An 18106-nucleotide genomic window follows, 5' to 3' on the forward strand; every position below is an offset into this window, starting at 1 on the left:
GCACCCGTCAGGGAAAACTGTGGCATGTGCAAGGGAGTTTGGTGGCACACAGGCTTTTTCTCTCCAAGGATGTGCAGGTGGGCACCCTTATTATTTACAACCTTTTTGATTGCACCTCAGAACCTATTTTAAATTGTTGTACCTGTCAAGCCCATGGTTACCAGCTGAATGGTAATACGTGGTGTTAGTTTACTTTACAATTGCACTCTGGAGAAGGCACTGTATCTTCACACACATCTTAAGGAAGATACACTCTGTCACAGTACAAATAATAACCATTGATCGGTAAACAGTCATTAAACATGCTATGTGATCTAAAACTTAAGTCCAAGGGCAGTAATAATCCATTCAACATATTCCTCCTCTGATTAATAACATAGCAAACCTGCAGAAGTGATACATTGTCATTCTATGAATCACTCCTACGTTACTTGCGGTCATGGTCTCATGTATATTTTATATAGAACTATTAGTCTTTTGTTTTACAGTCTCTTGGCAAACATCAGCTTTTGCACCCTTTAAAAATTTGATTTGTTTTCCAAGTCTAAATGCAAACTCAAAAAACTGGATTATGCATTAGACAAATATTAACCTGCACTCATCTCTGTAACATTTTGAAAAAGCCATGATCCAGTACTATTTCTGGAGCTGTAATTTTTACTTAGGAAGTCATTATACCTCAAATGATTTTTAACAACTAGTCTAAACATACTGGCTTATGTATAAAAAAAACCCACCCAAACAACTTTTAAATAAATACAATTATCTAGCAAATTGTCCTACTTTCAGGTGGGATGGACTTAATCATCTACTTAGGAGCTAGTGCAGTGCCGTTTTGGCTTTGATGTGAGACTTTTCAGTTCCTCAGGCCTTACTAACGAAGAGGCTGGAGGGGCACAGGGAATAAGGTGGGGACACAGCCAGGACAGCTGACCCGAACTGGCCAAAGGTGTATTCTATACCATGGGATGCCATGCCTGGAATATATACCTGGGGTGTTGGCTGGGGAGGGCAGGTCATTGCTCAGGGACTGGCTGGGCATCGGCCGGCGGGCGCTGAGCAGTTGCACTGTGCACCACGTGTTCCTTTCTTCCTTTCCCTCTGGATTTTATTCTTTCCCTCCCCCTTTTCATTATAACTGTTATTGTCATCATTGTTATTATTGTTCTTTAATTTTTATTCTGTTTCAATTAAGTTGTTCTTATTTCAGCCCTTGAGTTTTACATTGCTTTCCACCTCTCCTCCCTGTGGAGTGGCTGGAAGACAACGGACATATTATGAGCAGTCCAGACCAAGTAACTTTGCTGTAATAGCAGGCCAAGGCTGTAACAAGCTGCAGGTGTTATGAAGAACATATGTAAGGCCAAGGGAGACAAAGAAACCGTGTATTTGCAGAGAAATAAAAGAGTTGGACAGAAAGATGAGAAAAAACAGGATGCCTGCGCAAGGGGGGAGCAGTGTGTGGGCACCACACTGGGACCAGTCATAGGGGAGGTGGAAGCGTGTGAATGAGTAGTTTTAACCTGTCACCTTTTACATAACAAGCCAGCGTAGCATGTGTGTTTTTAGCTGAGGGTATAAATTGCTGTGAGTCTATTAATAGCATCTGTAAAGTATAAATTGCTGTGCATCCCTTAAAGTGGCACTAACTTGATCGCATTGCTTGTATAAGTTGTTTCTGAGCCTTCTGCATCAACACCTCCCCATCCCTGGGGTGAGAGGGGAGTGAGTGAGCGGCTGCGTGGTGCTTAATGACTGGCTGGGGTTAAACCATGACACAGATAATTGTAAAAAAAAACCACCAACAAAAAAACTACACTCCTTCTTCACTATTTATGGAGCTATATAGTCTATGTATATATATATATATATACATACTAACATATTACCTTTCTGCTTGGTTGTCAGAAAGTGTATGAGTGACAACAGAAGAATAGCACGTGTATGCATAACGTGGGGGGAAATAAGCTCTTGAACGACTTTGTATCTAGCCTCTAGACAAAACATGAATAAATCCTTAGTATACTGAAGGAATTACAGAAGTGGTTGCTAAGGCAATGAACCAAGACAACCTAGAAGTTACGCTTCACTGAATTGGAACCAGAAATTTAAATGCATTTAACTTATTTGGACTGTAATATCCATTTATCTATCAAAAGGGTTCTTTGTAGGATAGTCTTCAGAGATATATAATGAACTAGTATTATAACCTGTATCACTTGGAACAGTAAATTGCCCTTCTAAGTCTCCACATCTGAAAGGTTCCACATAGCACAGGTGTAACCTCCTCCAGCCCAGACTGTTCTACACAGCCACAGGTCTAGAAAAAGATTAGAAAAAAATGTTTTGTTTCTTGACTAAATTATTTAGATAGCAACTGCCGCTTTTGCAGCTTCACCAGCTACCTTTGCCTTGAGGGGATTAACAGTGCAACCCCCAGCACTTCTCTTGATGTCAGCTGCCTGCTCTGCTCTGAGGTGGGAAGGGTCAGTTTCCTCTTTGACATCATTTATTGTGCCCTGCACTTAACAGGCATTTGTGCTGGACAGTGGTGCTGTGCCTATGCTGGTACACCTTGCCCCACAGGTCCCATGGAGGCTCCCAACTTAATCCAGATACCAGTGTATATTCAATAGGTTGACAATCCCAAATATGCCATAATTCACAACCTCACACTTTTCCAACTTCTAGTATCTAACAGAAGCATTACTACTCTCAAAAATACAATGGTATTATCTGTTTCAGTACCAAGCTGAGAAAACTAAACAATGAATACAAGAACAGCCTTTGGGGTTTTTTTTTTTCCCCCCAGAATGCAAGGCAGTGACTTTTTTAAAAAAAAATATACATTCAGCAAAACGTGCATTCAGAATATTCTCACATAATTTTTACTGACAAGGATTTTTATCTCTGACATAGAAGACGCTGGATGTTATGGTTAATTGAGTTGTAATCAACTGAGCTCTAAAAACTGCACACATTTATTTCATCGTTAACAAACAACATACCCACTTAGTACTGTAGCCATATAAAGACCCAGTTTACGGAAGATTTCCCAGTCCTCAACTTCTATTATCTTCCCAGCAATTAAAAACACGATACCAACTGGCATATACCTAGAAAGCAAAAATAAAGCGATTAAAAATGCACTCTCAGAAATACTGAGTGCTCAACACAGAATAATATCTCATACAGTATAACTTTACAAAATATGTAGATTTTTAAATATTCTATTACACAACTGAATATCTTTTTATGTATTCTATTATACAACAAATTTTAGTCACTTGCAGCAGACTACAATAGAGGTGATAAAAAAAAAAATTAGAAAACCAGAGTAAATATGTGTAGTTGAAGAACTACTGCATGACCTGGTATCACAGAATACACAGAAGCTGGCAAGGGGCATGGGCTTTGCCCTACTGCACCAAATGTTTATGCATAGCCATAAGCTTACTTGGAGGTGGAAGTGTGCAGGGCTGAGACCAATATCTGCATTCAGCAATCACACACAGATAGGGAAGGTCTCTTGTGCTTACAGCTGCTGCCCTGCAGCACTAGGGGCTATATATGTGTCACCTGCACAAAATAAAGAGTGATTTTAGTATGCTGGGATAATACAGTCATCAGTGTGTTGCTTGATGGAGAGGTCTCCATCCCCCGGTAAACTTACACAAGACCATGCCTTACAGACAGGAATAGCTGCATGGGCTACTGCCTAGAGAAAATTCAAGGCAAAAATCAGGACTTATACTAGCACCAGCTGCGCTGCGTTCCTTTTGGTACCAGAGAGCAGGCTGTCACAGAGACAAGCTGTCACTTCAGAGCTTTGAGTAATAATAAATTAATTTATAAATTTGTGGATATGTAAAATGTATCCATTTAAAAGTATAAATTAATACAGTGTGCATGTGTTATCTCACAAATAAAACAGTACCTTGTCCCTGTGCAAAGTAGGGACTCCTAGTTCCTCTGGAACCCTGGACTCGGCAAAAGCAGAACTAATGCCAACACTGCCAGCATCAGACTTCACCTTATTCAAGACAATGGATCCCCCATCTATAGAAAGCCAGGCAGCCTGTAGCCACAGCTTCAGGCACATGCAAGACAACAGACAGTCAGCTGCTGAGTAGGATCCTGTATTTGTAGCATGTGCTGACTCTTGTGCCTCATTAGTGGTAACTTGCTGCACAGGGAGGCAGCCTGTTTCATGGGGCTGTAACTCAGCTGGGGACTGAACCAGCTGCCTAGCACAAAAGTTTTAGAACTGATTTACCTTTTTTTAAAGGCAGCAAGCAGTGTGCAACTAAACCCTGGACAGGTTTGCTGTTTTACAGGCATCTCAGTGTGCTGTGACAGAAGAAAAATCCATGGAAGGGCCAGATCCAATAAGCTACTCTTTACGTGAAACATACGGATGTGAGGGAAGTATTGTAGTAAATGGCATAAGGCACACGACATGTAGGATCAAACTCTGGAAAGGATTGCGTGTGTTTATAGCTCTGATCCCATAATTGTGATCTGCACGAACAAAAGCTCTGTGAATGGCAGTGAAGTCCAACCACTGTCAGATGAGTTATTACACTTTAAATTGTTTTTCCCATCTGAGACTATTGTGAAAGAATATTGCAAGAATATTCTATCACAAAACCTGTTAGCAGAAGGTAAATGATGTTAAGTTGTATTTTGCATACCACTTTGGATTTTGCTCTGTGCTGTGGCTTGTATATTAGTTTATATCTCTAAAGGAACTTAGCTCCAAGGATTGCTATCCGGGGAACATAATGGCTATCGACGAGTAGTGTTCCAGACTGAGAACAGCATGTGGGTGGTTATGCTTCTACAGTCCTGAAATCACTAGTGCAGCTGTACTGGTTTGATCTAAACCTCTAGCAAGAATGTTTGAAAAACTTGGGTTTCTTGTATACCAATAGGACTGTTTCTTTAGTATATAGTAAGTGGAAGCTCTATCTCCAGTTTCCTCAAAAGGATCAAATTCTGTAGAAAGGAAACTTTTTACCAGCCTTTCTTTTAAAGTTGTTTGCTGTAAAGCACTATAGAAAAACAAACATGAAGTGTCAGTCTTCTCCTACCTCTTCAATGACAAAACCCACTTAAGTAAGTTGTTAGCAAATGCCAGTGTGTCCTTGGACTTACCACATAATTATCTGAACTATTCTCATTGTAGCTTCGTTCAGTGCATTGAAAAAATCCACCAGCACTTGTCCTTTCTCTCCCATTTTCCCAATAACCACTCCAAAAACAAGACAGAAGACGATCAACCCCAGCACATTGATGCCATCAGAATACATGCCCACGATTTTGTATTCTTGGGTTTTGTTCTATAGATCAGATTCAAGAGAAAAATGTTACTATCTGAAAACATCGAATTGAATTTAAAGAATTCTAAAATTAAAACATATTTAGATCTTTCTTTGAAAAGACACAGAACTCTTCTGCAGTCACTCTATTCCCTTTCTGGCAGTGCCAAATGGGCAAGTTCAGTAACGAAGGTAGAACTAAATTATCTTTCCAAGCTTTGTATTTTAAAGTTATGCAACGATGTGACCAAACCCTAGCAGTGGATAAAACACCTCTTAATTTACGTTGCCCTTTCTGTAGACTTACAACACAAAGTATGGCAAAGTTTAGGTATCCACAGTCATACCTTCAATACACTCAAGACTTAATCCCTACCATGGAGAAAAAAACCACAGCTGATGTAGAATCCTTGCAGTTACTTCTGAGGAATTTGAGGGTTTGTGTCTGGATTTAAGAGAAATAGTTTGTTGCATAAGAACTGAGACAATAGTGTCCAGTTTTGCCCCAAGTTTAACAATCTATTGATCATCTGAAACCAGTGAAATTGCATAATTTATAGCAGAATTGGATGCACATAACATGAAAGTCCTACTAAATAGGTAGGTATTCACGCATTCCTCTGTGTTTGTGCAGTATGAACATATGAAAGAAAGAGTGCAATTCTTTGTTACCTCCTGCTTCAGAATTCAATTATTATCTTTTCATATAGCTCATGTTCCCATGCTCTCATTACTGTGAGATGAAATTTGGAAGAAGTATAATAAAATGCATAGTGATTTGGTACTGTTCATAGCCTGTGTTCATATTCTATTTAATTCCTTTCTCCATCTCCTCCAGTGTAAGTCTAGGTTTTATAAACCATCAACACCCAGGTTTCCACACTTCTAATCAGATGTTTCTTAAACCTCTTCTTCAGTTCTGTCTCTTTACATTTTTTCTTGCAGAGTAATAAACTATTAATTTAAAAATGCCTTCCATTGTCTTGCTTTCCATTGAAGAAGATCCTCATACTATCCTCTAGCATTTACTTATTAAGTTTTGTGCCCTTGCTAAAATCTAAGTACCATTTCCTTCCTTTTCCCAATCACTAACCACACCAACTAAACCAAATTTATTCTTTGTTCTTTCTCCCTACTTCATACATTACAAAGGAATAAAACAATAAAGGTCACACCTCTGAAGTCTCTGCTGTCGTAGCAGTTGTAATGGGTTCTTCTGTAAATGTGGTGCTATTTTTATCCACGCCAGTTGTAGCTTCAACCTTTTCACGTTTGGTTTTATACTGGAAAAGTTTTTTTTAAAAACAGAACTTATTTAGAAACATGAGGAAAGTCAAGAATGAATAAAGGCATTCCCTTCACCCATTAAAAATAATGGGAAAAGGAATCAATCTGACTTGAGGGTAGCAAACATAGATAAACATTATTTCCCAATTCATGTGAGCCATCACAGTTTTGTACTTTGGATGCTGTAGATCAAACAAGTGATTCACAGATAACATGCTATGAATTCTGCTCCCCAGGCTCTTGGGTACCCTGTGGACCTGGTGCAGCCTTCTGGGGGATGAGATACAGTGCCTGACAATAGAAAGGGGACTTTCTGCAAGGACAAACATTCTGGACAAAATTGCTGACAGCCATTCCAGGAAAGGTCTGTAGAGCAGATGCCAGGTGCACCTGATACAGCCAGATCTCTAGTACTGTGGTTAGTGTTACTAATGCCATTATATAAGGCAAAGCCATTCTCTGTGGTCGAGCTGGTCTTTTATTAGTCCCCCTTCCCCTTATTATCAGGCCTTGAAGGTCCTGTGCTCCAAGTAGATGAACCAGTTTTCTTCTTTCCCTTCCCACCAGCCTCAAGGCTGGTCCTCTCCTTACCAGCCTTGAAGGTGCCAGGCACCCACCACTGAGCAGAGAAGTAAAACAGCACCCAGAGCACTGTCTATAAAACCAAGCTGTTACAAGTCCTAAGGGGAAACTTGGACGGGAGCTGCTGCTGGACAGAGTCCCAGGACCCTCCCAGTGGCCAGGGATGCCTCTGCTGCCATCTGCTTCCTCTGCAGAATGACGGATTTGTATTCTTTTATATGTTCTTTGAGTCTATGTTGATACAGTAAACCAAGCACTAAGATTTGACCCAGTCTGCTGTTACAATATTGTACTACACTGACCCTGTTTATAGAAAACCTGTGCTATTCTCGTTATAAATTCTGTGTTATACTAATCATAATATCCTGTTAAGAAAATAAAGCTTTAATTCTAACTACAATTTAGTGCCCTCATCATTCTGCAAAGGAACCCTAAAATGATCTGTCGCCTTAGTGTCAGGTGACAGTAATTAACATATAAGAAGAACTATATGAAGAAGTTTTATAAACTGGAAATATATTCAGTGCTGTGCACAGCAGGACAGTTACCATAATTTCCTGGGAAAAGTTAACTACCTCACATACAATCCTCAGATAAACTGGTAGGCAGCTGCTAGACAAGACTAAAAAGGGAAGCAGAGAGCATTACAAAAAACGATTGATATATTTACAGATAAAGATGACAGAATCTGAAGTAAATCTGATACATAGACAGTAGTTTCCTCTTTCATCTTGCATACCTCACTTTCTCCAAAAGATGTCTCAAACAAACCCAACTGGCTGCCTTTTCCTTAAGACGGATCATTATCAGGTCTGGCAATGGGCATCCGATGTGAGACATGTCGGGGTGAGGGCTAGTTACACAGACTTCATTAGACACTGAGGGTTTTCACACCCATCCCAGAAGTAAAAATCCTCTCACATGCATCTTGGGTTCTGCACCCAGCTCCTAACAGTGTCTTTTGGCAAAGGATGATTAAGGACTTAATAGCTGAAAATAGAGCATTTATCACAACGGAAATGAAACCAAGATGCCTTGAAAGTAAGTCTTTTTATGGGCGATTAAGATACTCCTGGACTTCTCAGAAATAATTTTTACTTGACATAGTTTTTGGGGACATAAACCAAGAATAATTTGCAGTGAGCAATAAAAACTACAGTAGGAAAGAGCAATGTTCAAACTTACCTGTTGAAAACAGGCCTGGACAAGGTTTTCTGGGAACATGTTCCTGTTAAAAAGGTATAAGCATTTCAACATTAGTTGAAACAGCATAGTAAAACAAGTTGTTTATATAAACAAAACAATAAAATCTGCTGCTTGAAAAGCAGATCAGGCTGTGTCCCTTTAACCAGAAAGCAGTGTATTTAGCACCATCATATATAAAGCCCAAAGAAATTAACAGTTCAGGACTCCTAACGACCAGTTCACTGTTTTCCTACAGTTGGATTTTTTGGCTTATTTTTCAGTATTGGACATTTCTGTTGGTAAGCTACTAAACCCAGTGTTTTTTTTCTCTACTGTATCATCTTCATCATTTGCATGAGGAATACAGGACACACTGTTTTTATAGGATTTGTCAAATATAGGCAGAAAATAAAACCCCTCATATAAACACTGTGCTGGAAGAATCAGATATGTGGTGTGCTCTGTTCTAATTTTGAATCCAGAAATTAATCTTGGCTGACGGAAGATTTCCACATGTCATTCCAGGGTCAAGAACCATTTCTGCACACTGAAAAATCAGGAAATTAGATCAGAATCAGTGCAATCCAGTTGTGTGCCAACTGCCAATTCCGGTTTCAAACAATTGCAGAAAATAGCATTGATTAGGTATTTATTGATTACCCAGTCCAGTGTGGAAAAAGGTAGTTTATATATTGAAGCAGGTCTCTATCTTCCTTCCAGATCTTTCACAAACCCTTGACTTTGTTTTTCAAGTTTTCACAGCAAAATTCCTTCAAAGGCAAGAGTAGTTTGTACAAGCCTGGGAATTTCCTTAATCTTTACAAGACTTCCTGGATTTGGATCTTAAATCTGATTAATACAAAAAAGTAATTATAATTCCTTTTAAAAAGTATTTCAGATCTCAAACTCCTAATTCATAGTCTTAAACTTGTTTACAAGAAGTTGAGCTGTAACTGTAGCAAAACCCTAGACCACTCTGAATTACAGTTCACACCACTTCTTGCTATAGGAAGACTTTTTAATGCATGGAACTATATCAGCCCTGTTGAATTTGTGTGGAAATATTTATGTGGAAGTTACTGGTAACAGACCGCATGAGGTTTTATAATACTGCTGATGGCAGTTCCTCTTATTGATTCCTGGGCAAGTGACCATAACGAATGAGATGAGCCACCCAGGGTGCTGCCATCCTGGTCATGCACAGGCAGGAGGGGGCAGAGGCTGGGAAGAGCTGTGGATTGTTTAACATGGGGCTTTGGGTTTAACTACCTTGTATATAAACCTCAGAGAAACCGAGTCATTCTTAAAGACATCTGCCGTGATCTGTGCCGGGGCAGAGAAGCCCCAGATGACAGCAGACATTTGCTATTAAATAGGACAGTAACTTTTTTCAAGGCGGACATATACCTATATATAAATGTATACCCATGTGTCTATTTTACCAATGTCAAAGACTGTATCTGGAGTTGTGTCTGCAAATGCCAGTCACATTTCCTGAAATTAAAAATGCTGGGAAAGCCAAATGAATGGCAATTGATTCTTACATGATAGGTTAAGTAAAATTTCTGCAAAAAAAAAAAAAATAGTGGGCAGGAATAGTGATATAGAACAAACTGCAGCTGGACAAATAAGATAATCCAGAGAAAACATTTTTGAGGGAACTACTTAGCAACTATTGGAAATTCAGCTCTTTTTTGTGAATTTTTTTCTTATTCCTTGAACACATTAACTCTGAAAATCTGCTCAGGTCTTCTTCGGGCTTTTCTAGGGCTTTTCTTGCAACTGTTTTAAGTGTCTATCATTTTCCAGGTGATGATACCTGGTTAGATACTAGTGATGCAGCAAACTTGTTGACTGGGCAGCCTTAAGAAACCTTTGCCTACTGCATCTTGTTACTCTGCACCCTGCCTTGAGAAGGGGAAACACAAAACTGCAATTTCAGCTGGCTGTCAATGCTGGATGACACAGAAGCTGCCAGTCAGTAACCTGCCAACCATTCAATCTTTTCTGGATACTTTCTTCATAATGTGTAAATATTGCATATCAATTTTTTCAAAGGAGGGAATTTTTGTTGTCATTGGTTTATTAACCAAAGTCTATCACGTAAAGAGAAATTTTTTTAATGAACTGCTTTGAATAGACTCTAAAATGCCTAACCTGTTGGAATATCTGTTATTTTCTCCTTATTCATCCAAACAACATTAGAAAGCATTCTTATTGCATTACACATCACAACTTTATTTGTATTTGTTTGGACTTTTGCAACAAGGGTATGGAAACTAAAAAAGAAAAACTCACCTGATCAGATCCAGCATGGCATCAACAGTACTGACTTCTGGGGTACTGCCCACCCTGTCAATCTCATTTGCTGTTTGAGGCACTCCAGGTTTAATGGTCACAACTAAGACAATCCCTGCAGAAGGAGAACCAGAAGAGCTTACAGTGCAAGCAGAAGCATTGGTGCGCCCTGCCTTAGCTATCCCGTGTAGCTAAACTGTTCATGAGCTAAACTGAACAAATGTTTTCCCTGCGTGCTCATGTAGAGCTGTTCATAAAAGAGAAGTCTACAGGTGGTGTCCTTAAATGTGCCGGTTCCCCCAACACAGGAGCTACTTGTGGTCTTGCCACTGGACTTGAGCATCTAGCTTTGTTTTTGCATGTATGGTAATAAATTGCTACTGCTCACCAAGAGGGTAAATTACTTCAGCTGGGTTTCAGCTGAAGCATTCTGCAACTTTTGCATGATAATAACTTGAATTGCTATTTACCTTTTACCTTTGCAGCTCTTGTTAACGGCTTTCAGATAGGAATACAAGTGCATTGTCCTGTGACCCCAAAGTACAACAGGATGTTTTGGTAAAGTTAGTTAGCAATCAAGTTAAAGACAAGGGCTTCAGAAATAGACAAACAAAAAATTATGGGCAAGAAATACTAGCTTTGACCTTGTGGATACTGAAATCAGTGACAAATTTTCCATTTAACTTAGTAGCTTCATTTCAGGAATTTTTACTATTCTATGAAATACTAGACCTTTCCAAATATACATTTTTTTTTAAATTTATTTAATCTCCGAAGTCCAAACAAACCTAAGGCAAATGAAACTACTAAATCTCAATGCAGAGAAAAAGAGGCATTTGGATGATCCTTCAACCAGCCAGGAACAAGGCTTTCTAACGACAGCTGTGAATAAAAGCAGCAATGAATTTGTGTAACCCTGCACAATGAAACAAGTAATATCATAGTATCATAGAATAATTTAGAATAGCAAGGACCTCTGGAGATTGTCTGGTTTAATCCCCCACTTGGGGGCTCGGGACAATTTCTAAGCTAGATACATATTAATGTTAGTCTAAATTAATTTTTCTCTCTCTTTTCACAGAAAATTCACAGACTGAGCTAGATACATATTAATGTTAGTCTTTATTAATTTTTCTCTCTCTTTTCACAGAAAATTCACAGACTGATGGGCTAGCCTGAATGGTGTAACTGCAGTGATATATTATTCTCTATGATGCAGCCTCTAGAAATTAATCTGGCCTTATATGTCTGTATGTGATTCTTTTTCTATTCTTAAATACTGCTTTGCTTTACAAGTAGGCCACGTATGATGTACATTTTGTCCTTCAAATAAATACATATTTCTTTTTAGTGGGTATCTAGGCACAGCATTCACTTAGGCTCAACAAAATACAAAGACAGGCCACAAAACATGTGACTGTTGGCAGAAGAGGGTTTAATTTTATTTCTTATTTAAGAAGGCAGGCTAAATATGTTTGTTTAAGCAAATATGGAAGATTTCACGGCTGCTTGTAGGGAATGAACTTTATGTAAGAAGAGATGTGGACTTCAGAGAGACAGGAGTGGAGCCAGGCAGTGACAGAGAGGACAAAAACCTCTCAGGAAGGAAATGAGACTACAAGGAAAGCAGTATTTTCTGTCATTCTTCCAGGTGAGACACATACATTCTCGCATCTGAGAAGAAGTAACAACCTGTCAATTTGCTATTGAGGAGATTCACCTTGCAGTTAAGGCTGGCCTTTGATGTTCATTCAGCTTTCCTGCTGCTGGTCACTGTTCACATAAGCAGACAGCTCCTAACCTTCCCTGAGCTGAAATGTATGGTGAAATTGCCTGTGGCTTCATACTGGATATGAATACAGCCCAACTTGTGAACAGAGGGACTAACTTCTCCCTGTATTTGGCTAAAAGTATGTCAAGAGGTTTGGTATGACTCCTGTCTCTTCTCTCCATCCTGTCTTGTGAAATTAGTAATGTCACAGTGCTGTATGCTTGTAATTAAGTGATGCTGATGGTTTCAAAAGTTAGAGTATCACAGAGTACCTAGTATTACAGCAATGACTGTAGTGCAGAAATAATATATGACTGCTCGCAAACCAATCTTCCCAGAAACGCTGGAATCCAAAGCAGCAACACCTGCAAAAAGAACCACAAAAACAAACCACTATAAAACAACCTCAGAAGAAACTTGTTATTTTTGTAGAGACATTTATTGTCTTTAATGTCTATGCAGGAATTTTTTCCTTAATCAAGGTATTTTAAAATACTTAATTGCCAGTTGCACTTCTGAAAACTCTGTAGCAGACCAACATGTTTGCTTCTGCTTCTTTGCAAAAATCCAGTTTCCTAGGGTTTTTCTAGGAAAAAGAAAATTTAACATTTCTCATTCCCTGATGTTTGTGATGAATTAGACTTCTTTGGTTTATGAAAGTATGTTAGAATTTATTTCCATATTCACTTTAATAATAGCTTCACTTTCTTCAGATCTGTAACACTTTGGCTTTAAAACTAAAAGCCATGGGAAGGAAGCTGCTCAAGGTTGTTACCCCAGGTTGCTCAAAGGCATGTACAGACACCTAAGGCTCATTCCTGGGTGGGTGGAGGGGGGTTGCCTTCATTAACAGGTGTTTTGGGTTTTGGTTTTTTTTTTGACCAAAGCTTGTCTGAAGTCTGAGCTGTTCCCACTCTTGCCTGTATCTGCCATTGCCAGGAATTGAGGGCAGTTTTTGTTAATGAAGGTAGGGAAAGTGCTGAGGCAGGTGTTATAATGAGGTCAACTTAACTTGTGGCAACAATATTACACCAAACCACTCATGAAGTATTTTTTAATTGTTTAAAAGATTCACAGTTACATCTGTACACATACAGTTCAGTAACCAGGGTAAAATGAACATTGTAATTGTAAAACTGGACTGTCTATAACCATGCTAGTTAATAATTCACCACTATCTCTTTAGTATACATTTGTAATCCATTTATATCTTCATGTTTATTGAGTCAAATTATCAAAGACTGGCCAGATTCCCTTGTACAGAAAAGTAAAAATACCAAGAGGATATTTAACCTCAGATAGGCATAATTTTTAGGAAAAAAAAAAAAAGTTCCTAAAGCTAAGGAAGAAAAATCAAAAGATCTTTCTGACACAATAGTAACTTACTGATCTTTGAGCTCAAAAAGGATCTTAGCCAGCACACTTCAACCGTGAGCTGATGTCTCTTTCAGAAGGTATATTAACAACAGTAACAACTTGTGCCTAGAGCATTCCTATAATGCCTTACTTGTTCTGTTAATTGTTATTCAAAATGCAAACAGTACTGGGAGGGGAGAACGAAGGTTATTTTATTTCACCATCTATTTGATTATTTGGGGGTCTTTCATGGGACAGTGTATCATCAGACTGAGCACAGAAGAACCACATATACATACAGAAATAATGATGTAAAGATTATCTCACTTTTAAAGCAAATCAGGATAATAAAAGAACTGTTCACACGGCAAGGGAATACAGACCAGTGCACAGAAAAAAGCAACACCACAGCTATCACAGGAGGCTGTCAGCACTAATGATATTGTTTCAGGCACAAACAACAAAATGGACACAATCTGGGCTGTCCTTTTTACTTCTGACCTTGGGAACTGGGAAAAACCAGGTAGAAAAGAGGTCTTTTGCATTGCTGTGGGCTCAGCTGTGGAAATTATGGTAGTGATAACTCTTGAGAATGGATAGTAATAAATAATGGATTCTGTGGACGATAGAAGAGCTGGTTTCAAAGGCTGTCAATGTTGAAACTTTTACATCTGATGTATTTACTTAGAAGACTTTACAATGTTTTAGCAAACTGGTATTGCCACAGTTCCATTTTAATGAAAAGTTCATAAAAATTAGAAAACATGGGATTTTATTCTAAAACTCGTTGTATTGACTGTTGATAGTGGTTACATACACAGTGGAGGTAGGATAACAATCTTTTCATGGGATGGAGTACTTTACAAAGCTTGCCTTAAGATTTTTTTTGCTGGCAGTCTTGCTGACTCAGCCAAGAGCCTAATAATCATGCAAGGTTATTTCTCTGGAGTACTGTTATAAAGATTCCAAGATCTATATATAAAGATATACAATTAGTATGACACTGTGACAACATTATTCTGGCTCCAAATGAAATCCCTTTGCAAACTCTTATGCTCACAGAAGTTACAGCTGTATAATTAAGGGACAAATTTGCCCCTGCCTTTTTAAACTGTATAATGATCCTGCTAGTGAGTGAGCTGTGCTAGAATCCAGCTTGTGCGTCCACCATCATGTTCGTGCTACTTTGCTAGTAGCCATAAAAACACACAAATCAGACATGGCGAGTAAGTATGAGCACGCTCTGAGGATGACAGGTGTAGGGTTTTTTTGTTTTGAAAACTGCTGTACTCTGAAACAAAACTATGTTCAGAATTATGCTTCTGTTTAGAGAACGAAGTAGCATTCACTACAACTGCCACAGACACAGCTTTGCACTGGGTGCTTTATGCTGCTAATTTTGGTCATGTTAGCTTGTTACATGTAGGAAAACACAATATATAAAACCAAATTTCCCTCCAGATATACCTAACTGTAACCAGTGAGCAATTGATAATCTAATGTAATTGATAGCTACTGGTCACCTTCTCAAGCCAACTGAAAATTAAATTGCCTTTGAAATAATATCATGGCTTTATAATTTCTTTGGGCATAACTGAAAGAGTTAATGTAAGATGTATTAAACAAAGCATATAACTAACACTGATTTCAGTTCATAAGAAAACTTATTTCTCAAACTATAATGACACACATGCCACTCAAAATGGAAAGCTTGCAGTGTTGCAAGTAAAGATATGATCACAAAACCAGTGTAATTAATCTTGGGTGTCTATTGTAGATTATCACTCAACTTTTATAACCATTTTATTTGCTCTTCCCTCCCACGGCCTATGCCCACATTTTAAATTGTTTAAACAGGTTTGAACTAAATGTAGTCTACTGTACAGAATGTAAACAGGCATGATGAATTCTCCATACCTGGGCATTTCAAACCTGAAGTATTTCAGATTTGTTCCTTAAATTTTCCTACAAGACATGTTCTAATTTAGCTACAGCCACTGAAGCATGGAATGCAGTTCTGTGGCTGTGATACAAAAGACTTAAGGGAGATGATCACAAAAGAAATCCACTGGTGGTAAAATCTGTTTATCTATCTATCACCTCTTTGCCCATATTATTTTAGCAGAACAGAGTTAAGGTTTTAACAGCTGAAGCCAAATTTGGGGTTCACTTGCCCAGCCTTCTGCAATTTAGTTTCTGTGTTTTCTATGTTACAGTCTCCAACTCAAAGCTCTTTTTACTGTTTTTCTCTTTTTGCCCAGTTTTCTTTTATTTGCAACACGTACACTTGCAAAAGAATAAAAAAGGAAACAATCAGTGAAATAAGTCTCTCACATCTTTTTCATGTCCCAGGACCTTAAAATCCTATCAAAATGAAATACTGTATATACACTTTTTTTTTCTTTTTCTTTCTTTCTTTTTTTTTTTTTTGAGGAAAGGATGGGAGCATAAATAACAAGACTGATGTTAATAATTTTGCTTGACAGAGTATTAGAAGGCATGAAAGCACAACAGGAATGAGGATGAAACAGGACCCTCAACAGAACAGGAAAGACACATACTTTTGGGTAAGATATATAGATACTCCACTTTAAATGCTGGGGAAAAATAATCCAGCTGTTCCTCACATTCCAATAACTATTTTTTATTCTGCATACAGTCTTTTTTTACTTGAAGCTTTTGGCTGGTATTGCCAGGAAGCCTGTCAATTTAATTTATTTTTTACAGCTGTTATTTTTTCTCTATTACTAGAGGATTCCCAGGACTTTCCTCTTTAAAAAATAACCAGAAAGGAGGACAATATTGTGAAACTTGCGAAAAATTAGAAGTGGAAAAATTGAATGATTACAATTAACCGGTTTAATCCTGCCTTCCATTCAACTACTGATTTTTGCATGTGGAATATGTTGTGCTGCCAAGGTTAGACACATAGGTTCGCTGACTCGTTTGCTGACTCATACTTTAGCATCCCTATCTACCTAGTTAAGTACATCAAAACAAGAGTCCTGTTAGGTGCTTTCATCAAAGTGCCATCAGCCTTCCGCAACCTTTGAAGTCCCTATAAAATGTCATTCATAATCACGTTTTGTTGTGCATATTTAGAGCTGCTTCCCTGAAATGATGTTCTATAAAGCTACTTTACCCAAGAGTCTGATTTAAACAAAACCGAGCCTAAATATGAAACATGGTGTTCCAGAATTTTTTACCAGTAGCCACTAACAAAAGCATGAATCATTCTTTCAGTTTCTCATGGACTTAACACAAGCGTAACACAAGGATACACTTTGTGAAATACCAGTATTCACTTGTTCATTTTCTCTCTGACAAGAACCTATTTTTTTTCCTGTTTTGGTGTCACAAGGGAACGGAGAATGCTCCTAAACAAAACTATAATTTTGAATGTGCTTGAAAAGTTATAATGAAGTCTTGAAAAATCACTGAAATATGTTTAAATGGTATCGACACGGTTGAAGCTTCATGAAAATACAGGAAATTGATTTTCTAAACTTTTTTGTGATAAACACTTGTTTTTCTTTGCCTTGCTGCTTAGAAAGGTTGTTTTGGAACATTCTGAACACAAACCAGTCCTCAAGTTTTCTTTCTTTGTCCTCTCTTCTGACACTAATGACACGTCTACTCCCATTAAATATGAGTGTCTTTAGTCAACTGCCAACAGTGTCAACTTCTTTTCACTGTTTCCAGGTTGGTCTACAGCTTTCTTATCGTTTCCTAGGAAGTGTAGTAAGATTCTCAATGATTTCTGTAATTTCCTTTTAGTTTTCAAAAACAGTTACTCAGATCTTTGGGAATATAAATAATACATAATATTTCAGGTAAAAGAAACCAAGTAGCTGATCGAAAAACTCTGCAGGTATTAGTCTCTGGTGAACTGAATTCAGACAAATTCATAGGCACCAAAAAAACCTGTCCACCACTCCCAAATGGACCCTGAAATCTGAAATACCCACAGGTTCTTACTGAATAAAAATCCAGCTAGGATCTTTTGAAGCCTGCACTAGTGTGCCAGTGAACCTGCTGTGGAGCAGTGTAATTATATTTCTCTGTATCAGGTAAAGAATGGTGGACTTTTTAACAAATCCCAGAGCAATGTGCTTCACACTCACTATGTCTGAGGCATTTATTTGGAAAACAGCGAATTTCTATTATCTTCCTCTCCTAATACAGGAGCAGTGGAAAGTGCCGCCAATTAGCTACATTGCCAAGCTGCAATTTCAAACCAGTTGTAAGGAAACACCTCTCATCACCTGTGTAACTAAACTGCAGACTGTGTTGTCTTTGTGTGTTG

At 38.3% G+C, this 18106-nt stretch overlaps 1 protein-coding gene across 2 annotated transcripts in view; it reads right to left on the reverse strand.

The window, feature by feature from the left end:
- Positions 1-18106, reverse strand: part of SLC1A1 (solute carrier family 1 member 1) — a 59642-nt gene that overhangs the window by 9370 nt on the left and 32166 nt on the right. For both annotated transcript variants that reach the window (XM_027792749.2, XM_055791110.1), the window contains exons 3-8: positions 12717-12809; positions 10674-10788; positions 8376-8418; positions 6497-6604; positions 5158-5342; positions 3009-3116 (exon numbers count right to left, since the gene is read on the reverse strand). In XM_027792749.2, the coding sequence (XP_027648550.1) occupies positions 3009-3116; positions 5158-5342; positions 6497-6604; positions 8376-8418; positions 10674-10788; positions 12717-12809 (652 nt within the window). The remainder of the gene's footprint in view (positions 1-3008; positions 3117-5157; positions 5343-6496; positions 6605-8375; positions 8419-10673; positions 10789-12716; positions 12810-18106) is intronic.

Source organism: Falco peregrinus, chromosome Z (genome assembly GCF_023634155.1).
Source record: "Falco peregrinus isolate bFalPer1 chromosome Z, bFalPer1.pri, whole genome shotgun sequence".
Classification (NCBI taxonomy): domain Eukaryota; kingdom Metazoa; phylum Chordata; class Aves; order Falconiformes; family Falconidae; genus Falco; species Falco peregrinus.